A 24,399-nucleotide genomic window follows, 5' to 3' on the forward strand; every position below is an offset into this window, starting at 1 on the left:
CCCAGCAAGACCTTAAGGTCTGCTGACCAGGGTCTGCTATTCCCTGTACTAGACTAATAACTAAAGGTGACAGGGCCTTTCATCTTCAGCTCCCAGACTTTGGAATTTAAAGCCCTTTACTTCCACAGGTCTTCAGAGCTGTAGCCTTGTAACTTTTAAGAACGGCCTAAAACACTACTGTTTAAACAAGTGTTTGTGGAATGTCCTTAATCTTAATATGTGTGTAACGTGTTTGCGTTGTTACACCTATGCGTTGTTATATATACCTTTCAAGCCGGGAACACCTCTGTGTGTAGTTATTTTTCAGAAAACTTAGTTCAGGATTTAGAAGGTGTTTTTAGAATTGGCCTCAGGTCTAAATCCTACTCTGTAAAGCACTTTGTTAGTCCTCTCTGTGAGAAATGCTATATCAATCAAGTTTACTTATTTACTTATTTACATCAGTTCAGTGTAATGTGTATAGGTTAATGAATGGCACATGAGATGGGAACACATTTAGCCTCCATTAAAACCAACTTAAACTTAAAAGAACTTGAAAGAAAAGATGACACCTCATGTGTGCTGCTGTTGTTGATGATGATTATGATGATTATTACTATTATTAGGCTATTATGATCAGTATAGTATTGCATTGTTATCTCTTTTCACTCAGGTTAATTCACTTGAGACATTCTTCAAGTGAGGTTCATTTCAAACCCTCAGTTAACTGACCCGTTCTCATAATCATCGCTGTCATCATCGTCGCTTTGGTGACAGGTGATGGCCTCTGCATTGCCATAGGTTCCTTCATCACCTTCATCATTGGCTCTGACCACTGTGTTGTAGGTGTTCATCACACCTTGGAAGAAATACATACATACATAATGTATATCAGTGTTGGTGTCATATGTTATATCAGCTTGATCTCATTGAATTCCAATACTGGTACATAGTAAAGCAAGTTTATCTATATAGCGCATTTCAACGATAAATCAATTCAAACAGATTTACACAAAACATCAAGATATTAATAAACAAAGCATTAATACACAAAATAAACATTTATAAAAGGACAAAAAAAAATGTAAAAATAAGAGGAAGTTGAAATAAAACAGAAAGAAAAGCTAATCTAATTACACACTATATATTGTAAGCAGGTAAAAGCACTCTCACTTTGAGGAAAGTTTCCTTAAGTAAAATAGAATTACTCAAGGAAAAATAATACTTTTAAAAGTAAGTAGCTAGACCCTTGGAAGATGAATTGCTGAGGTAGAGCACCACACTTGAACCCTGGAGCTAACGCAGAAACTTAAGATTCAAAGGCTAACGCTCTACTGATTCTGCTGCCCGAGCACGAAACGTTTTTTTTTTAACGGGGGATGCAGAAATGTTGTTATTTTGTTACACGATGTGAGGTCAAAAGAATATACTGAGCATAGCATTAGTTAGAGTTGATGCATCAGATTGAATGAGAGATGTTGATACCTTCATATTTTGCAGATGTTTAACACATTAGGGGATTTTTTATGATTATGAGGCTCTCAAGACAGAGAAGAAAATAGCTACATCAGCACAACCACACCCACAATGAAGTGTATGTCCGTTACCACTTCTTGTATCACTGTCAACTTTCTTGTTGTTCACAACCCAAACACGAGTTGCAATATGAACAGGAAACCACAGAATGTGCTATCTATATGAGACATCAGTTGGAGGGGCCGATCTGACTGGAACTACACAAAACATGTGCCATTGTAGTCCAGGAATAACTGACATGCTCTATTATGATGTCATAGTAGAGGAAATCACGCTCAAAATAAAATAAAATAAAACTAAATACACAACATCATCATATTTATGAACTCAACTTCATTAAAATGGGATTTGGATGCAAAGTTTATCAGTCAGTTTATCATTCATTGTCTCTAAATGTAAAATAATTTTGTCATCCACTTTGCTGCCATTATCCAACCACTTTCAACATGGTGTACATCTCCTTTAAGAATTAGAATCTTCCTCAGTGGTGTAGGAGTAGCAAAAAGTGGGTTTTGTAGAAACCGCAAAATGGGTGTGGCCTATATGGGCAGTTGCGTCTTGATCTAAGAACACAGCATAAAGCATTTATGAAAAAATGTGGGTGCTTTCTTTGGCCTACTGCGTGTGTTTATGCAAAGCTGCAACTGGTCAAGCTGTGTCACAGACAGACATACACACACGGATAGGGTCGAAAACATAATGCCAGCCTCCCGGCCTTTCGGCCTGGCCGAGATAATTACTCACAGGCTGTGGGATCAGTCTTGACCACAGGCTTTCTGTGTCTCCGCCTCCACATCAGACAGAGACCGATCAGCAGCAGAAGTAAGAGCAGGACCACACCTCCTACTGTTCCGCCCACTAGCAGAGGGATTGGAGAGGCTGGAAGAAAGAAAGAAAAGTTGTATTTATTTAAAAATGTATTTATATAACATTTTGAAAGATACAAGTAACAGAGATCTAGTTTGTGAAAGTGTGTGTATTTGCTGATCCTTTACATAAATCTTCTCACGGTTGACTGAGACGCTGAGCAGCTCTGAGCATTTAGAAGTGAAATTGCGTGTTGAGACGGTGACGTCATAGACACAGCTGTAGTTGCCCTGGTCTTCATACTCTGCTGCAGGGAACTGGAAAGAGGCAGAGTGGTTGACTGCTGACTGCTGCTTGATATTGCTGTTGGAGCCAGAGAAGATGAGGGAGAAGAAGCCTCCAGGATACTGGGGGAGAATGGAGCAGGTGATGGAGAAACTGTAACCCCTGGTGACCTCTGAATGCCCAGGACCCCAGACCAGCACTGCGTATGGAGTTGTCAGAGAAATGTTGGCCTGCGGCAGCCTCACTGGTCACACAGAAACATAATTCATAATTTTATACTGGAACATTACGTTGGTGTATACCATTGAGTCCAGGGTGTGAATTCTTAGACATTTTAAGCAGTTAACATAATATAATGCTATCGTTTTCTGCCTCACCTGTAACATAGAACCTAACAGAGTAACTTTGAGGAGATTTGAAGGGTCTGCTTGAAACAGTTGTTTCATAATGACATTGGTACGACCCTTCATGGACAAAGTCCACATTAGGAATGTTGAAGGTATATGACGAGCGACTGGTGGTTTGTTTCTTTGTAAATGAACCAGAGGTCTGCTGCAAAGTGAAGGTTCCACCCAAATGCTGAGTTGAGACGGAACAGGTGATGTCAACTGTGTTACCCCAGGTAACCTCACTGACAGGATTCACTGAGATGCGGGGCTTTGGGAGTATCACTGAAATAGTAGGATATGAATTGGGAAGAAAAGAAGAAAAAAACATTTTGATTATTATTATATATTAGCATATATTATCAGGGCCCAAGCAGCTATTAGTTGGGTCATTTATGGCACTTCCGTGACCGTGGAGAGCGAAGGTCCGTTTCTCAATGGATTTGTCATCTAGGAGGGTTATTAAACAAATTTAGCCGGGGTGTATTTTTTTAAACGGCGGGGAAAATTTGTGGGAGACCAAAATCCAAAATGGCTGCCGTGAAAATGAACTTTTTAATGGTTTGACCTACAATGATGCACAATACATGGTTTCAGAGCTTATTTTGGTCAAGGAATACATATATGGTGTTTATATAATGATTTGACCTATTGTCGACCTTCAAATGCAAGATGGCTGCCAATTATTTGCTCCAAAAGGGAGTTTTTTTCGAAATCGTCACAGAGCCTTCATATTAGGCTCAAATGAAAGCTCTGCTCATGATGAGTTGAATAATATACAGTATAAGTACACAGAAGTAATCTCTGAGGTCAATAAAGTCAATGTTTGTGTGTAAACAGCAGTTGCTGATTTGCGGTTTCCCATTAAATAGGGTAGGCTACTGAGAATATGGTGTCCAGTTCATCCCATCACATTTTCATAATGAACCAAAAATAAATGAGCTCTATAGCCTCACATAAAATAGTATTCTGTATGCAAAGTGTAACACACATGGAATGGACTACACAACTGAGTGGTGCAGAATACCTGCACATTATCTCCCACTGACATTAGAGTGACAAGTGGTTCTGGCCAATTTAGCAGTCAATCAGGTCATGCTGACCTTCAGAGGCAGCCAGTTACTCACACCTGCAGCCCTGCACTAATCAAACCACTCCCCAATCAAGCTAGAGTCAGTTCAGCTGTTGAGGTTAGAGGCAGCCAGAAAAAAAAGCCACTGCTGCACAGAGCAGACAGCACAGAACACAGAGAGGAGAAGTTGAGATCTAGAAGAAATAAATATATGCAAACCACAGAGAAGCAAGGTAACTCACCCGTTGTTATAAGTTCATTTGAAGAGTAACAATTTCATTTGAAGAGTAACAAATAAGTTAAAATTACTTTGGTTTTGATGTGTGGTATTGTTTGACTTCTAGAACCCAATTGTGGATTCACTGGGGCAGCCATTTCATGTTTGTGCCCAGCCTGTTTCACAGAATCGGTGAGACTGTTCATTCTTTTAATTTAAGGGATGATGTTTTTGTAATTTGAGTTAATGGTGAACACATTCTATGTAGTAGTTAAAAATGGAGTTTGTTTTCAAGTGTTGATTACAAAATGTATGTAATCCATTTTGCATTGCATTTGACAAGAGTGTATTGAATTCATGTGAAGATGGTTTTGTTTAAAGTACATATGTTGTTTAAAAAGTATGTACAAAGAGTAAATGCACAGTGTTGCATATAGTATGCACAGAGTGTTGCAAACAGTATTTCATTTATTGTTTCATTTAAAAAGTTTCATGTAATGTTATTTCATGGTTAAAAACTGAATAGAAAACAGACAGTAGAATCTATGATACTGATTGGATTTCTCTGACCCTGTCTGATGACAGGTCAGGTTTTTTGTTGGATTGGATCTTTTCCAGTGACCGTTCCAATTGATGGCGAGCTAACCCACCCAGGATCTAGAGAGTGATTGACAGCGATCACTGGACAGTTCTACTGCACTCTACTGTGTGGTAGGCCTACTGCAGACTCCCCCACTCTCAGCTGCAGTACTCCCAATTCCCCCTCTCTCCCACTCTCCCCCACACACACACACACACACACCCTGGAACTCTGAACTCAGATACTTACCTCCTAGGTATTGGAACCCACCTGGAACTCTGACACGTATACTGACCTACCCTCCTGGTCTACCCCTGGAACCTTAACACGTATACTGACACTTACCTTACCTTACCTCCTCACATTGGGAATTGTGACTGAGTGGAAATACTTACTTTATTTAAAGGGTGGATGTTTATGGTTGTATGACACAATTGTCCTATTTTGAGATTGTTGATTTGATATAACTGGAACAGAACAAGCTTGAATTTAAAGGTGACTACTGAGGTTCAAGTTAGAAGGGTGCACCCATAGATACAGTGAACTGTGAGAATTGAAGTGACAAGCAATTGCCACAGTGTTTGGTACCAAAAGTATTTGTATTTCCCCATTGTTGCTTACATGTTTGTTTGTTTTATGTTTAATGTTTTTCAATATAAATAGCCGGCAATCATTTAACATTTTGTATCTGAGTCTCATTAAGTATTCCCCACAGCTCCAGCAGTCGAACCTAGAACTAAACCTAGACTAGCCCAGATTACACGATTACACAAGTTACAACTAGAAGTGTCACTCACCGACTAGTGGCACAAGTGAGCACTACATTTGGCGAGCTAGCCAGGAGCTGTGTTGGATGCTTAATTGTCAGACTTATTTGGTTATCACTGATCTGCAACTGTTTACATTCAAAATCTGGTATCTAAACAAAAGTCAGGCAACATGGAAATTGTAATGAAAGAATCGATCAAAATCCCCAACTCTGTAATAGTTAGTGGACTGACAGGGACATCTGCTGATGATGAAGTCGATACTTATCTTAAGCAATATGGTGAAATTAATCGACTCATACCCATTGATGACAAAAATTCTGATTTTCACCAACACTGTATAGCAGAGTTCAAAAGTGGCACTGCCATGGAAACATTAGAGCCCTTGCTGCCGCTTAAGCTTAATAGTTCCACTCTTGCAAATACTGGTTACGAAATACAGAGTTTGGCAAGTGTCTATACGCTAAATGCCCGCGTTAATGCTACCAAAACGTACATGGACGAGCTGCGTGCAATTGCCAGCCTGAGCGGAAACTCTCTAGCGCAAATGCTAAAAGAAGAACTGGAGAGTCTTACATTGTCTTTCACTCCTCCCCCTCCCCCCTCTTCCTCTGATCAGAGGCAATCCCTCTCCACAGAACAACCAGTACCAGTTCATCCATTGTCTTCTCAAAGTTCTCACCCTTCTAATCCTCCAGTCCTTGAATCCCCTCATGATGCAGCAACTAAAAACCTGACCGACTCCCTCTCAATGTCAGCGACACCAGCTGTTGCTCAGGGCAGATTACCGCCCACAATTGATTTAAATACACCCAACGTGCAACGAGTGGTGGTCAAACACGTCGTTCGCAGTAGTGAAACCTCGTCACACTTCACTGCAAATAGACTACGAGCATTTTCAGGGAAAAACCCTCGACCCAACAACGAAGCAGATTATGACACCTGGCGCGCAAGCGTTGAAGTCCTTATGAAAGATCCTTCCGTTTCTGACTTGCAGTGCACACACCGCATACTTGACAGTCTCCTTCCACCTGCTGCGGAGTTAATCAAGCATCTAGGCCCACAGGCTCAACCCTCTGCCTATATTGAACTACTTGACTCTGCCTATGGAACGGTGGAAGATGGTGATGAACTCTACGCAAGGTTCATGAGTACATTTATGGATCATGATGAAAAGCCGTCCGCATTTCTCCATAGATTGCATGTGTGTCTGAGCCTGACTATGCGGCGCGGTGGTGTGTCCGCACAAGAATTTGACAAGCAGCTCCTAAAGCAGTTCTGCCGTGGCTGCTGGGATAATGCTCTAATAATTGACCTCCAGCTAGGAAAAAGAAGGGAGACTCCGCCTTCCTTCCCAGAACTTCTGCTGATGCTAAGAACAGAAGAGGATATACAGGCCGCGAAAGTCAGCCGTATGAGGCAGCACTTAGGTACTGTCAAGCCTGCTCCTAGTATCACTAAGCAGAGAACAATGTCTCATCTACAAACAGCACATGCCACTGCTGATTCTGGTCATGTCACGGAATTCGAAATGCTGAAAAAACAAATAGCAGACCTCAGCGCCAAGCTGAGCAGCATGAAGAGTGAGAGCAATAAACAGAACCCGAAACAAGATAAATCTCAGTCCCCTGCAGCAAGTGCGGAGGCCCGACCTGCGAAAAATAAAGAAACCAAACCGCAGAGACCTACCACCAAGACCAACAGCATGCCACGCCCTTGGTATTGTTTTCAATGCGGTGAGGATGGTCACATCAAGACTGCTTGTGACAATGAGCCAGATCCTTCTCTTGTAGCTGCCAAGAAAAAGCAGTTGAGAGAAAAGCAGGCAATGTGGGAAACTGCTAATGCCTCTGATGACAAGACCCATTTAAACTGACTGCTGCTCCTATCGAGGGACATATGGGAGCAACACCAAACAAATCTAGTCCCAGACCAAACAAATCCGACCTGAAGAGAGTTCAGGCCAAAGAACAGTCTGTAATAATTCCAAAGGGCCTTGTTGGAAATAAAACTACAGCCCAAGTGATTATCAAAGGAAATGACACCAACTGTCTTTTGGACACGGGGTCCCAAGTGACAACTATACCCCAGTCTTTCTATGAAAACCATCTTTCAGACCTGACTATCCATCCACTAAATGGTCTTCTTGATGTGGAGGGTGCCAATGGTGAATCAGTCCCCTACTTAGGATATATAGAGGTCCCCATCACTTTCTCTAAAGACTTTGTAGGCTCTGATATTGAGGTTCACACCTTAGCCCTGGTTATTCCCCACCTCCGCTCTGGAAGCCAAGATGTGCTTATTGGCACGAACACTCTTGACGTGCTTTATGCAGACTTCTCTGCTGATCAGAACCTCTCTACATTTCAGCCTTCAGCTTATGGCTACCGAGCTGTTCTTAAAATCCTCAGACTGCGTCAGAATATCTCCAGCAGTGATACCCTTGGCGGGGTGAAGATGCAAGGAAAGAGCCCTGAGGTTGTCCTCGCAGGACAGACCATCGTTCTGGAGGGAACAGTTAACATGTCCAATGCTCATACTGAGAAGTATGTCATCCTGGAACAACCATCAGTCTCTTCCTTACCTGGTGGCCTACTGGTTTCAACCAGCCTAGTCACTTTGCCAATGAAGCAGCCCTGCAGGTTGCCTGTTGTGCTAAAAAATGAAACTGATCATGACATTGTCATACCACCCAGAACAGTACTGGCAGATGTTAATGCCGTAGTGCGAGTGCTTCACAAAGAACAGACCGTGAAAGAACAAAACTCAGAGATGCAGAAAGAGTCCAGTCAACCTGAAAAGTTGAGCTTTGATTTCGGTGATTCTCCCTTACCTGCCGAATGGAAGGAACGAGCAACACAAATGCTTAATTCCATGCCAGAAGTCTTCTCTCAACATGACCTGGATTTTGGACAGACAGATAAGGTCAAACACCATATCAAGCTGAACAATGACACACCTTTTAAGTTCAGAGGCCGTCCCATACATCCACATGATGTGGATGCAGTGAGGAAACATCTTCAGGAACTTCTCGACTCAGGAGTGATACGAGAATCAGAGTCCCCATTTGCTTCCCCCATTGTAGTCGTACGGAAGAAGAATGGTTCCGTTCGTCTTTGCATAGACTACAGGAAGCTAAACCTTCAAACCATCAAGGACGCGTATGCCCTTCCAAAGCTAGAGGAGGCATTCTCTGCGCTGGCTGGGTCAAAGTGGTTCTCTGTTCTCGATCTGAAGTCGGGGTATTACCAAATAGAAATGGAAGAATCCGACAAACAGAAGACAGCGTTTGTTTGCCCATTAGGATTTTGGGAATTCAACAGAATGCCCCAGGGAATCACTAATGCGCCGTCAACCTTCCAGCGGCTCATGGAGAAGTGTATGGGACAGATGAACCTAAAGGAGGTTTTAGTGTTCATTGATGACCTGATCATTTTCTCATCATCCTTAGAAGAGCATGAGAAGCGCCTGAAGCATGTACTACAGCGACTGAAGGAATATGGATTGAAGCTGGCTCCAGAAAAATGTAAATTTTTCCAGACCTCGGTGAAATACCTTGGTCATATAGTCTCAGAGCAGGGTGTGGAAACCGACCCAGAAAAGATCATGGCTTTAACAACGTGGCCTGTCCCGACCAACCTTAAGGAGCTCCGTAGTTTTCTCGGATTTTCGGGATATTACAGAAGGTATATAAAGGGTTACTCGAACATCGTAAAGGCCCTTAACGAGCTAACCTCTGGATATCCACCACTTGGAAAGGGACGAAAGAAACCTGAAAAAGGTGCAAGCTCAGAGTACCACAACCCAAAAGAGTCCTTCGGTCAAAGGTGGACACCCCGTTGCCAGGAAGCCTTTGACCTGATAATCCAAAAACTGATATCAGCTCCGGTTTTGGGCTTTGCAGACCCTCAGCTTCCCTACATCCTACATACTGATGCCAGTACAATTGGCTTGGGGGCTGCATTGTACCAAATCCAGGATGGACAACCTAGAGTCATAGCTTTTGCAAGCCGAGGACTTTCAAAGAGTGAAACCAAGTACCCTGCCCATAAGCTTGAATTCTTGGCCCTCAAGTGGGCAGTTACTGATAAATTCGCTGACTACCTATATGGTACAGACTTCACGGTGGTGACTGACAGCAACCCCCTGACTTATGTCCTAACATCGGCCAAACTCGATGCGACAAGTTACAGGTGGCTGTCTGCCCTTTCCACCTATTCCTTCCAACTCCAGTACAGAGCTGGCAAGCAAAACCTAGATGCCGACGCACTGTCTCGTCGCTCTCATGGTACACCGGAGGATGACCCGACATCACGAAAGGAGAGTGAAAGAATCCAGCAGTTCACGGATTATCACCTGAGTGATGCCGAACATTCACACGCTGTACCTCAAGATGTGGTCCAAGCTATATGTGACCGACACATTGTCACCGTTACTGAAGGCAACGATGCCGAAATCTCTAGTCCCGAGTTAGCTCTAGTTGAGTCCCTTGCTCATCATTCTACAGCCATTCCAGACAGCTTCCAGGAAGAACAAGTTGATGGTTTCCCTCTAATTCCCTCTCTGTCTGAGGATGAGTTGAGAGAGAAGCAGAGATTCGATCCTGCAATCAATGAGGTGATCGTTCAGATTGAAACTGGTCAAACTCCACCTACCAGTCTCAGAGAAGAACTACCTGAACTTCCCTTACTGCTACGTGAGCTGAACCGCCTGGAACTGCGGAATGGAGTGCTGTATCGAAGGAGGCAAGATGGACCCAATATCGTCTTCCAGCTAGTGCTTCCTGAGGAGCTGAGAGCAGTAGCACTTAAGAGCCTCCACAACGACATGGGCCACATGGGAGTTGAGCGGACAGTGGATCTGGCAAGAGCCAGATTTTACTGGCCAAAAATGTACATGGCCATTGAAAAGATGATCAGAACCTGTGAGCGTTGTGTTCTTCGCAAGTCCCTACCTGAGAGAGCCGCTCCACTAATTAACATAAAGACCAGTAGACCTCTTGAACTGGTGTGTATGGACTACTTATCCTTGGAACCAGACCGGTCCAACACTAAAGATATATTAGTCATCACCGACCACTTCACTAAGTACGCGGTAGCAATACCGACTCCAAACCAGCGAGCACGTACTGTAGCAAAGAGTCTTTGGGAAAACTTAATTGTTCACTATGGGTTTCCTGAGCGTTTACATAGTGACCAAGGCCCTGACTTTGAGTCAAAGACCATAAAAGAACTCTGTGAGATAACGGGCATGAAGAAGGTGCGAACTACACCATACCATCCCAGAGGGAACCCGGTCGAGAGATTCAACCGTACTCTCCTCCAAATGCTTGGGACACTAAGTCAACAGGATAAACAGCACTGGAAGGACTTTGTCAAGCCTCTTGTTCATGCTTATAATTGCACTAAAAACGAGGTGACAGGATTCTCTCCTTACGAATTAATGTTCGGGAGACAACCAAGGCTTCCAATCGACTTAGCCTTTGGTTTACCCATCAATACCAGTGGAAAGTCTCATTCTCAATATGTCAGTGACTTGAAGTGCCGGTTGGAAGAGAGTTACAGGATTGCAACCTCTAACGCCCAGAAGAATGCTGAACGCAACAAGAACCGATTTGATAAACGAGTCACAGAGTCAACCCTGGAAGTGGGTGATAGAGTTCTTGTCCGTAATGTCAAGATACGTGGAAAGCACAAACTAGCAAACAGGTGGGAGGATGATGTCTATGTCGTCATCAAGAAAGCTGGAGAGATGCCGGTCTACACGGTCAAGCCTGAGGGTAAAGATAGACCTGTACGCACCTTACATCGAGACCTGTTGCTCCCTTGTGGCTTTCTACCCGCAACCTCAATGGACGAACCTGTCAGACAGCCTACTGTCAGGAGACCAAGGACAAGACAGAATCCTGATCCTGAGAGTGAAGAGGACGAGGATTCTGACTCAGAGAATCTACCTACCATGGTTAGATATCCTAGTCAGACACAAGACCAAGATACTCACAAGTTGAGGAATGCTCCTTGTGTGACCAGACAATCACATGCACCTGATGTGTCATCTCCTGAAGTTCCTTCGGCAGTTGAATCCCCTGAAGAGGACACAGATGGAGAATTATCTCTACATAATTTATTTGATTCCGTGGAACCGGAAATTGAAGAACCTGTAAAGGAAAACCTACCCGAACATGTCAACTTACCTGATGAGGACATCCCATCCGAATGTGATGATTTAACCGGACCAGACCCCTTACCTGAAAATGACTTGGAGGACATTGACAGCTCCCCTCTGGACACATGTCTGCAACCACCTGAGGAAACGGCCCTCACTGTACATGAGCCATCCCCAATGTTGTCAGATGTGCAAGAAGAGGAGGAATCTGGAAAAAATGGAACTGCACCTGACCAGTCCAGTTCAGTAGAGACACAGAATGAACTACCCCAAGATACTGAGACCTCTGTCCGTCGTTCTCAGAGACAACGTGAGAGGCCTGAGAGACTTCAATATTCTAGTTTAGGTCAACCCTTATCATTTGTTGTGAACTCCCTCTTCCAAGGCCTGAGTGAGGCATTTGCAAGTTCCATGCAAGGTTTCGATTGCTCAGACTATTTAGGAGACCTTTGATATGCAACCTTCGTCATCTGAATGCACAGGGACGTGCATACCGTCAAGAAGGGAGGATGTAACACACATGGAATGGACTACACAACTGAGTGGTGCAGAATACCTGCACATTATCTCCCACTGACATTAGAGTGACAAGTGGTTCTGGCCAATTTAGCAGTCAATCAGGTCATGCTGACCTTCAGAGGCAGCCAGTTACTCACACCTGCAGCCCTGCACTAATCAAACCACTCCCCAATCAAGCTAGAGTCAGTTCAGCTGTTGAGGTTAGAGGCAGCCAGAAAAAAAAGCCACTGCTGCACAGAGCAGACAGCACAGAACACAGAGAGGAGAAGTTGAGATCTAGAAGAAATAAATATATGCAAACCACAGAGAAGCAAGGTAACTCACCCGTTGTTATAAGTTCATTTGAAGAGTAACAATTTCATTTGAAGAGTAACAAATAAGTTAAAATTACTTTGGTTTTGATGTGTGGTATTGTTTGACTTCTAGAACCCAATTGTGGATTCACTGGGGCAGCCATTTCATGTTTGTGCCCAGCCTGTTTCACAGAATCGGTGAGACTGTTCATTCTTTTAATTTAAGGGATGATGTTTTTGTAATTTGAGTTAATGGTGAACACATTCTATGTAGTAGTTAAAAATGGAGTTTGTTTTCAAGTGTTGATTACAAAATGTATGTAATCCATTTTGCATTGCATTTGACAAGAGTGTATTGAATTCATGTGAAGATGGTTTTGTTTAAAGTACATATGTTGTTTAAAAAGTATGTACAAAGAGTAAATGCACAGTGTTGCATATAGTATGCACAGAGTGTTGCAAACAGTATTTCATTTATTGTTTCATTTAAAAAGTTTCATGTAATGTTATTTCATGGTTAAAAACTGAATAGAAAACAGACAGTAGAATCTATGATACTGATTGGATTTCTCTGACCCTGTCTGATGACAGGTCAGGTTTTTTGTTGGATTGGATCTTTTCCAGTGACCGTTCCAATTGATGGCGAGCTAACCCACCCAGGATCTAGAGAGTGATTGACAGCGATCACTGGACAGTTCTACTGCACTCTACTGTGTGGTAGGCCTACTGCAGACTCCCCCACTCTCAGCTGCAGTACTCCCAATTCCCCCTCTCTCCCACTCTCCCCCACACACACACACACACACACCCTGGAACTCTGAACTCAGATACTTACCTCCTAGGTATTGGAACCCACCTGGAACTCTGACACGTATACTGACCTACCCTCCTGGTCTACCCCTGGAACCTTAACACGTATACTGACACTTACCTTACCTTACCTCCTCACATTGGGAATTGTGACTGAGTGGAAATACTTACTTTATTTAAAGGGTGGATGTTTATGGTTGTATGACACAATTGTCCTATTTTGAGATTGTTGATTTGATATAACTGGAACAGAACAAGCTTGAATTTAAAGGTGACTACTGAGGTTCAAGTTAGAAGGGTGCACCCATAGATACAGTGAACTGTGAGAATTGAAGTGACAAGCAATTGCCACAGTGTTTGGTACCAAAAGTATTTGTATTTCCCCATTGTTGCTTACATGTTTGTTTGTTTTATGTTTAATGTTTTTCAATATAAATAGCCGGCAATCATTTAACATTTTGTATCTGAGTCTCATTAAGTATTCCCCACAGCTCCAGCAGTCGAACCTAGAACTAAACCTAGACTAGCCCAGATTACACGATTACACAAGTTACAACTAGAAGTGTCACTCACCGACTAGTGGCACAAGTGAGCACTACAAAAGCTAGAAAGGTTAGTTGCTTGAGGTGAATTTAAAGGTCAACTCATTTGTCACCCTTATTTTGTAGTATTGCTCCCAGTGTTTCCTGTCTGCCTAGTTACTTTTACCTGCCTTGTCTAACCAGTCTTGTGATTTTGTCAGTGTTTCCACCTGTGTCCTCCTAGTCCCCCAGCCTATCCCAGTGTTGATTGTCAGTTGAGTTCACCTGTGTCCTGTTAATCCCTGTATATTTAAGCCCTGTGTTTGCATTGTGTTCTTGTTGGTCTGTAGACCTTTGTCATGTGAGGTTTTTAGTCGTTGTTCTTTGTGCTCAAGAATCTTGGACAAGTGATTTTGGATAAGAACCTCTCGCCAGAGCAGGATGCACAGCACGCCCTGTCTGTAGTGCTTTCCTCGTAGTGCTTGGTCTACCAACCCCTCCACTACTACCCCTGCTGTAACCAGAGTGTCTGCCATTCCAGAGCCCTTGAATGGCTTGTAGATGGCATAGATGTACTGTAGGACATCAGCTGGTGGAAAGGTACGGGGATTGGGAGGATGTCCTTGAACATTTCTGGATTTTCTGCCTTGAGCTCAGTGAGCGTCTTGTAGGTGGGCAGGTCACCAACAAGAAAGGAGAATGGAATATTCTTCTGCCACATGGCCTCCACATGTTTCACCATGATGTCATTCACCACTGACTTACTTGAAGGTTCATTGTATGTTGTGTGGTAATAAGGCTTGCTCTTGTTGGGTGGTGGATGACAGCAGGACTGGGCACCACTGTATCCTGGAACTCGCTGCTCTTCAGGTGGTGGTCTTCTGTCATGATTGTCTACACAAGACAGTGCATGTATCACAGAGCGAGCACACTGCGGAGCTCTGCTATCAACCTGGGAGTAAATGTCCATGGCATGACAAGGAGTAAAGATCTGGTAGACACTCTGCACAAGAGCGGTGTCTGCATCAGCTTTGCAGACACACTGCTCCTCTATGACCATTGGGCTCTGATGGATGTGGAGGCATCAGCAACCTGCCCACACGAGATCGCAGACAGCAAGCCAGCTATCGTGATCATCGACAATGACGACTTCAAGATTGACACTATGACAGGTGACTCTACACCAGTCCATCGAACAAATGTCATGTACATGCAGCCAGAGATCTATGGAAAGAAACCAGGCGAAGAGACTGCTGAAACGCTCACCAAGAAGAAGGAAATCTCTGCACAGCTAAAGCAGAAGTGTGCGGAACTGACAAAGGTTTGCCAGTACAGATGCCCCCCCTGGTAGCAAGAGTGAGTCACCTGCTTGTCCCAGGGTAGATCCACCAGTGGATGGGTCAGCTCCGCAGCGTGCTCGCTCTGTAATACATGCACTGTCTCGTGTAGACAATCATGGCAGAAGACCACCACCTGAAGAGCAGCGAGTTCCAGGATACAGTGGTGCCCAGTCCTGCTGTCATCCACCACCCAACAAGAGCATGCCTAATTACCACACAACATACAATGAACCTCCAAGCAAGTCAGTGGTGAATGACATAATGGTGAAACATGTGGAGGCCATGCGGCAGAAGAATATTCCATTCTCCTTTCTTGTTGGTCACCTGCCCACCTACAAGACGTTCACTCAGCTCAAGGCGGAGAATCCAGAAATGTTCAAGGACATCCTCCCAATCCTCGTAACTTTCCACCAGTTGATGTCCTACATCTATGCCATCTACAAGCGATTCAAGGGATCTGGAATAGCAGACGCTCTAATGTCCAAGATTCTTGAGCACAAAGAACAACAACTAAAAACCTCACCTCACATGACTACAGACCAACAAGACCACAGTGCAAACACAGGGCTTAAATATACAGGGATTAACAGGACACAGGTGAACTCAACTGACAATCAACACTGGGATAGGCTGGAGGACTAGGAGGACACAGGTGGAAACACTGACAAAATCACAAGACTGGTTAGACAAGGCAGGTAAAAGTAACTAGGCAGACAGGAAACACTGGGAGCAATACTACAAAATAAGGGTGACAAATGAGTTGACCTTTAAATTCACCTCAAGCAACTAACCTTTCTAGCTTTGCATACAGAATACTATTTTATGTTAGGCTATAGAGCTCATTTATCTTTGGTTCATTATGAAAATGTGATGGGATGAACTGGACACCATATTCTCAGTAGCCTACCCTATTTAATGGGAAACCGCAAATCAGCAACTGCTGTTTACACACAAACATTGACTTTATTGACCTCAGAGATTACTTCTGTGTACTTATACTGTATAGTATTCAACTCATCATGAGCAGAGCTTTCATTTGAGCCTAATATGAAGGCTCTGTGACGATTTCGAAAAAACTCCCTTTTGGAGCTCATAATTGGCAGCCATCTTGCATTTGAAGGTCGACAATAGGTCAAATCATTATATAAACACCATATATGTATTCCTTGACCAAAATAAGCTCTGAAACCATGTATTGTGCATCATTGTAGGTCAAACCATTAAAAAGTTCATTTTCACGGCAGCCATTTTGGATTTTGGTCTCCCACAAATTTTCCCCGCCGTTTAAAAAAATACACCCCGGCTAAATTTGTTTAATAACCCTCCTAGATGACAAATCCATTGAGAAACGGACCTTCGCTCTCCACGGTCACGGAAGTGCCATAAATGACCCAACTATATGCTGCCGGTCATTCTTGTTCTTTTCTCTTCCAATAAGGAAACCTGCATGAAAATAAACAAAACTTTGCACACAGGTTAATTCCTATGACAAACTTCCTCAAATGGCATTGTGGGCCGATTCTCCTAATGGTGGCGCTACAGTAACCATCTACATATTATGGCGGAAAGATGCTAATGTCTCCGGTAGAAGACTCCGCAAGTCTCCTACCCAACAGTCATTTAATTATTGGCTTAGGAAGGCGACAAAAACGAAATAATCTCCATGAATGCAAGGCTTCATGGGGTGTGTAATTGATAGAAAAGAAGTAATTTTTTGGGGGTGAACTGCTCCTTTAAGGTGATCTGAATTTAACTAAATAGTAGGTGTAACATTTTAATTGATAATATTTACCAGATAGCTACTTAGCAGAGCAATTGATCATGTCAACGGAGGGCGTGGATGAGTTTCATGCTGTGGTATAACAGGCTTGAGTAAAGCAAGAAACTATAAGCAGAAGTGGAAGTACAATTCTGCAAAAGGTTCCCTTAAATAACAGACTTTTACTTGGTTATATTTCTCACTAAATAAATAAATGTACCGAACAGTAACTAACACGGTGTGTGCCTGGGTAGCTTGGTTGGTAGAGCACTCCACTTTGAGTCACAATGGTTCTGCGTTCGTTATCAGGCATTGCCAACTCATTATGAGTATCAACAAAACAGCAGCTGTACTTTCAGAATGATGTCACTACATTGTTAAGTAAAATAATGAAATAGTTATTTGCTCACCTGTAACAGAGAATCCAGCCGGGTCACTTTGAGGAGATTTGAAGGGTCTGCTTGAAATTGTTATATCATACTGACATTGGTACGACCCTTCATGGACAAAGTCCACATTAGGGATGTTGAAGGTAGATGACGAGCGACTGGTGGTTTGTTGCTTTCTAAATGAACCGGAGATCTGCTGCAAAGTGAAGGTTCCACCCAAATGCTGAGTTGAAATGGAACAGGTGATGTCAACTGTGTTACCCCAGGTAACCTTACTGACAGGATTCACTGAGATGCTGGGCTTTGGGAGACTCACTAAAATAGTAGGATATGAATGGGGAAGAGAATAAAAACATTTTAATTAGTAGCCTTGTATATTATAAGGGGCCGAGCAGCTGTGCTGCCTGTCATTCTTGTTCTTATCTCTTCCAATAAGGAATCCTGCCTTCCCATGCATGAAAATAAACAAAGCTTTGCACACAGGTCCATTCCTATGACAAACTTCCTCAACTGGCATTGTGGGCCGATACTCCTAAGGGTGGCACTAAAGTAACCATCTACATTTTAAAACGTGCTATCACTTTGAAACTTTCCCCAAAATGTCGGGACATGTTCATGTAACAGGCACCGCCAACTCGGTGTATGAGTAGCATCAACAAAACTCTGCACATATCCGACCAGTCCTCAAATAACCTGACCCTGACCATTGCTGTGCAGCAGCTGTACTTTTAGAATGATTTCACTACATTTTAATATAATGAAATTAATACAATATTTATTTCCTCACCTGTAACAGAGAATCTAAAATAGTCACTTTGAGGAGATTTGAAGGGTCTGCTTGAGACTGTTGTTTCGTACTGACATTGGTACGACCCTTCATGAACAAAGTCCACATTAAGGATTTTGAAGGTATATGACGTGTCACTGCCACTGGTGGTTTGGATCTTTCTAAATGAATCAAAGGTCTTTTGCAAAGTGAAGGCTCCTCCCACATGCTGAGTTAAGATGGAACAGGTGATGTCAACTGTGTTACCCCAGGTAACCTCACTGACAGGATTCACTGAGATGCTGGGCTTTATATATATGCTGAAAATAGTAGCATATGAATGTAAAAGAATACGCTGTTTTAATAATACTTTTTGACAATCATGTATATTTGTAGTTTGTGCTTTTATAAAAGCAGCCAATCAAGCCTACTTTCTGGATGTTATGTCCCTTGGAAACAAGTGCTAGTTTGACAGATGATTTAAGCACTGAAACCCTCTATCTAATTCTTAGTAAAAAACAGACCTGAGTTACAACTGTACTTGGACCACCTTTTTCCATCTACATCTCTTCGCCAAAAATAGCCGATCTGTAAGCTCACAACGCATCGCAGCACAACATGTTGTGGGCTGGTAGATCGGCTATTTTCGGCGAATGTTCCCACCAGAATAGGCATGCTGGGGTTCAAGTGGTTAAAAACATGGCATCAATGTCCCTCTAATCTCTGCCAAAAGCGAAACATATAATATAGTAATTATAATAACATATGTAGTTCCATTAATCCTGGGTTAGGTTTGTTTGTAGAGTTTCTACCATGATCTCTGGCTCCAAAAGGTCCCATAAAATGTCTTGACTCACCAACAATGATGTTTACTGGGTTGCTGTAGGAGCTTGTGGTGCTGTGAGTTGAGTATTGACAAGTATAACGTCCCTGGTGAGAAGAGTCTACACTGGACAGTGTGAACGTCTCACCATTGGTCTGACGTTGAATGGAAGATCCATCCTTGTAAAAGTTAACAAGAAGAGGTGGACAGAGCTGGGGTGAAACTGAGCAAGTGAGGATCAACTGCTCTCCTGGTGAAAGAGCTGAATTGGATGCAGACAATCTAGGCGATGGTCTATAAGATGATCCAGTAGATGTTTGTCCTGCAGAAGAAAACATCTCACATTGAACAACTGCTGTTCCCGATCACTATTTGGAGGAACTGCAATTATGAATTAAGTGTTAATGCTTTTGAGAATATTGAACTCCACTCATTCAGTGAACTGGAATCATATTCATCCAGGTTCTATCAACAGTAATTCTATCTCATCAAGATTAATCAGTTTACCTGAACAAACAACACCAACATCTTCTGAATGGCTACAGGAATGTTTCCCAAATCCTCGATGTGAGCACTGAGTCACCGAGCATTCAGTACCAGAACAAGCAACATGATCCATCCAGATCTTATCGATGCCTTTTGCATAATCTGGTGTGAGAGTGGTTGTAACGCTCCCACAACCCAGCTCTCTACAAACCACAGCGGCATCATTGCTGTCCCAGCCGTCGTCGCACACCGTCCCCCACTGACCACTATGATAGACCTCCATCGTGCCAGAGCACCGTCCACCACCTACTAGCCTCACCACTGGACCTGGACAGAAAGAAATAAAATGAAATGGTGTTGTACCTTCAAGATTTTTCTTTTTAGCGGTGCCAGCCGCTCTACATTTGACCGTGTGTGTGGGTCCGTCCGTCCGTTTGAGCACGGCAAAGATGCAACACATGCGCCACTTCAAGACATGCACACACACACACACACACACACAGATTTGTACCGCCTGAATGACAGCACACACTCATCAGAGTAGGCACCGCTTACTCACACTGGGTGTGATTTTTTAAATAAACATTTGAGATGAGTCACATGACATCCATTCTTACCTGAGCAGACGACACCAGCATCCTCACCATGACCACAATTCTGTACACCAAATCCACTGTGCGGGCACTGAGTTAGAGACTTTTCACTTCCTGAACAACCCACATCATCCATCCAGATTGGATCGTTCCCCTGTCCAAAATAGGCACTCCCATGAGCACTCTGTGCCCTCCCACAGTTCAGCTCTCTGCAAACCACCTCAGCATCATTCAGGTCCCAGGAGTCATCACAGACTGTTCCCCAGCGGTTGTTGTAATAGATCTCCACTCTTCCAGCGCACAGAGAAGACCCGACTAATCTAATCTGGGCAGCTTCTGTAAACAAAAAACAAACATTCACATTTTAAATTTCATTTCATTAACTGTTTTTTGTCAAAATATGTATATATATATATTTTATTTCAGAGACGATGCTGACCTGTATGTGAAGGTATGTACAGGAAAACAGACACTGTAGGTGGAAAAGCAGAGCACACTGAGTTACTTTCATGTTTTCCTAATCGTGACAAAGTATCACATCACATATCACCCGTGGCATTACACTATGAAACACATTGATACAACATCTATATAGCTTTCTGTCATTTGTGTCCATTTTAGTAAAACCTTGATATGTTAACATTTTCCACAGTGAAAATCTTCTTAATAACAGCTCAGTATAAGTAGGGCTGCAGTAGCCTGGTAAACCGTGTCATGATTACAAATTTAAGTTGACAATTATTCACACTAATAATTGCGATTAACAATTTAGTTTTTGGCATTAAACATTGGAACATATGAATACAAAATACATTTCTGTTTGCCTTTTAGGCTTACTAAACAATTGCACAGGGAAGATATGTCAAATAACTGAAATAAAATAAATGACTGACATTTATACATTTTATTTAAAAAAAAGGTAAACATTGCGGAAATAGATCAGCTATTTCTGCTTTTTTATGTATGAACATTTTTCAACATGGAAACAATTATGACAAAATAATTGCGATTATACGATTAAGTAATAATTGTGACAGGCCTAAGTATAAGTACCGTCGTGCTACAGATACAACTTTTTTTATGGTTGTGGTTTGCAGGGATATGAATATGAAGCCAGCGAAGTCCTCTTTAAGTCCTCTTTATCGTGACATTCAATTAATGAGGAAGGTATTTTTTTTTACATTACTGGAGTATTTCCAGTATTTTCAGTTTAGTTACTGTCCACCAGGGACGTGCAGAGGGATTTGGAGAGGCAGGGGCTGGAATTTATTCATAATTCATATTGCCAGCCGGCCTGAAGTTCGGCCCGAACAATTACCATACTTTTAGGCCCGAAAACCCAAAAAGACGTCATTGCGTACTTAATGTCCTCAACGTCACGCAGCCAACAAGCTTTGAACTGAGCAGATTGGACCTTCTGTTCCAGAGATGATGGCCAAAACGTCTTGAAAACGGCCACTTTTGCCGGTTTTTGATTAAGTGTTGGCCGTTGTCGCCCCGTTTTTCATTAATAACACGGGCTAGGAAGGTCGGACGGCGACAAACTAGATACCTGAGTAAAGTTAACTTTGAGCTGCATCCAACACATCTACAACACTTCCGTCGGCGTTACCGTTAGGCCGCTAGGGGTAGTTGACATTTCTTTCTTTTTTTGGGTAATAGATTTTTTTTTTTTTCTTTCTGGAGAGGGCACTTTTTTTCCCCGACGGGTAAAAGGGCAGGGGCTCGAACCCCCTTTCATATCTATGTGTGCACATGCCTGCTGTCCACAGAATAGAGTTAGGTCCACAGGCATGCAAATGGGTTTCCACGCACGAGCGGTTGCCTATGATGACAACAACAGACTAGCCAATCACAGCACGATCCCTCCAGCCTATGTGATCTAAACTTGACCCTCCTCTGTCGTCATGCGGGGTGAAGTGAGGATTCGACTCCAGTACCACACGCACGCACGCGTGCACGCACACACACGCACACACATCAGCGTTGCACGCACACACACGCACACACATCAGCGTTGCCATGTCTACTTATTATAAGTGCCTTTGGGCTTGTTTTTCTGTCAAGTTGCTTTTTTGCGCTTGTTTCCTAATGTTGTTTAAACCAGTGTGGTTCTCAAACCTTGTCCATGTCAAGGACCCCCAAATGTGTCCACAACTTGGCCACAGATCTGCAGATTTCGTGCCAGGGACCCCAATACAAATTTGAAATGTTTCAAGATTTTTCTTTGAACACAGCAGATCTACAAGCTCACAAGGGGTCGCGATGCAGCTATATACAAATAGCTGATGTGTCGCTTAATTCTTTTGGGCTTGTTTTCATATACCTGCTTATTTCTCTCACAAAATCTGGCAACACTGTTCACATGGCATGATGATGACACTTATGCGACAGTGGTTGGTTTACAGTGTAGCTATAAGCCTATTTATCATGTCAGGATTATCCATGGGGTGCTGAGTGTAGGCTATAAGTAGGCTACTGACTGTAGCCTATTTTTATTTTTATCCACTTCCTCCTCTTCCAATTGCAGTGGAGTAGAAGGTAAAATATTTGCCTCTGAGATGTAGTGGAGTAGAAGTAAAAGTATTGAAAATTGTAAATACTCCAGTAAAGTATAAGTACCTCAAAATATTACTTAAGTAGGCTAGAGTACTTGAGTATGAATTATTACTTACTGTAGTTACTTTACACCACTGGCTGCGGGCTACCGGGACTGTGCATGCAGTCACGCGGACAGTAGGTTAGCAGGTGGGTGGGCTAAATATGCATGGGATGACCCACTTGTAAAAGTTACACTTCATCTCCTCCACTTGAAGTTTAAAAGACTTTCAAAGTCTCCAACAGCAGGGCTTTTTTCTTTCTTTTTTCCTTTTCTTTTGTTTGCTTACGTTGTAAAATAAATGAGCATGGTGGAAAAAGTACTCACATGTTTTACTTAAGTTAAAGTATGAATACTGCAAGGTAGGATTACTCTGTTACAAGTAAAGATTCCGGTATTCAAAATGTTGAAAATTGGAAATACTACAGTAAAGTAGAAAATACATAACATTTGTACTTAAGTACATTACTTGAGTAAATGTACTTAGTAACTTTACACCACTGTAAACAAGCTTATATCATTGTGGTTGAACCTTGTCAGTAGATCCAATCAAATCACATTCATAAACATAAACAGGTGAGAAGGTGGCATGTAAGAGAATGAATGCCTTCATCCAAAACCCATGAGCACGTTCAGACATTTTGAAGCACCTCAGCCTACCTTACACATCCACACATTCCACAGTGGTTCTGCAGGACTTTTACTTAATTAATACAGAGTATTTCTACATTTCACTATTGATACTTTTACTTACCGTAAGTAAGAAATGCGAGTAGACTTTTTCTACCACTGTCCACACTTCTGGCACTGATCAACTGGTGATGAGTGGGAGCTGCCTGCCTCATCATCTATCTTTGCCTCGTGGGTGGGTGGAGGGTGGGGGGCTATAGGTAACCAACGTGAGGCATAAACGTGATGAGATGCATCTCTCTCTCCCCCTCCCCCTCCCCATCATTCTCTCTCCGTGTCCCCTTCCTCTCTTCCTCTCCCTCCCATCTGTTTTATTCGGTCAATATCTAAAACTCTCGTCGCCTCAAATGTCTTCTGGACAAACAATCCCATCATAATCTCTCCTGTCATGTAAAACACCCTACGCTGCTGTGTGACACCCCTCCTCCTCCTCCTCTCTCTCATCGATGCACGTGTGCACTTGGCATGCGTCGTCAGCAGGGGCCATTATAAACCATTATAAACCATTATAAACCCGGCATGTGATGTGTGTCGTTGATTAATATGATGTGGTGCATGTTTGGTCCACGGAAAGTTGCTTTAGATATAGGCTATGATCTACTAAGGGTTATAGGCTTCCTAGCCTGTATGTGTGTGTGTGTGTGTGTGTGTGTGTGTGTGTGTGTGTGTGTGTGTGTGTGTGTGTGTGTGTGTGTGTGTGTGTGTGTGTGTGTGTGTGTGTGTGTGTGTGTGACAGCTAGGGGTATTTACAGTGTATTTGTTCATGTACAAACAGATAACTGTGATCAATCCATCAATCCATCAATGAATCTGTTATAACAAAAATACTTTGATACCACAAAGGATTACGTTTACTGAGTGACAGCCCTGCTGGTATTAAAAGCCCTTTGAATGAAAGCGAGGGGTGGAAATTGCCCTTTCACCAACTTCCTGCTCTGGAGCGCTTGAAAGGGAGTTTACGCCTACGCTCTGCCTTTGAGTTCCTTCTTTTCTTTTTCTTTTCTATTTTTTAACATA

At 42.8% G+C, this 24,399-nt stretch overlaps 1 protein-coding gene across 1 annotated transcript in view; it reads right to left on the reverse strand.

The window, feature by feature from the left end:
• The window catches only part of LOC311054759 (uncharacterized protein), a gene marked incomplete at both ends in the record, with an annotated part of 106,890 nt that overhangs the window by 52,870 nt on the left and 29,621 nt on the right, over window positions 1–24,399 (reverse strand). The window contains 4 exons of the mRNA XM_084070764.1: window positions 2,985–3,278; window positions 17,447–17,740; window positions 18,213–18,299; window positions 20,292–20,429. Of these exons, the coding sequence (XP_083926890.1) occupies window positions 2,985–3,278; window positions 17,447–17,740; window positions 18,213–18,299; window positions 20,292–20,429 (813 nt within the window). The remainder of the gene's footprint in view (window positions 1–2,984; window positions 3,279–17,446; window positions 17,741–18,212; window positions 18,300–20,291; window positions 20,430–24,399) is intronic.

Source organism: Gymnoscopelus microlampas (genome assembly GCF_963454915.1).
Source record: "Gymnoscopelus microlampas genome assembly, chromosome: 11".
NCBI lineage: Eukaryota > Metazoa > Chordata > Actinopteri > Myctophiformes > Myctophidae > Gymnoscopelus > Gymnoscopelus microlampas.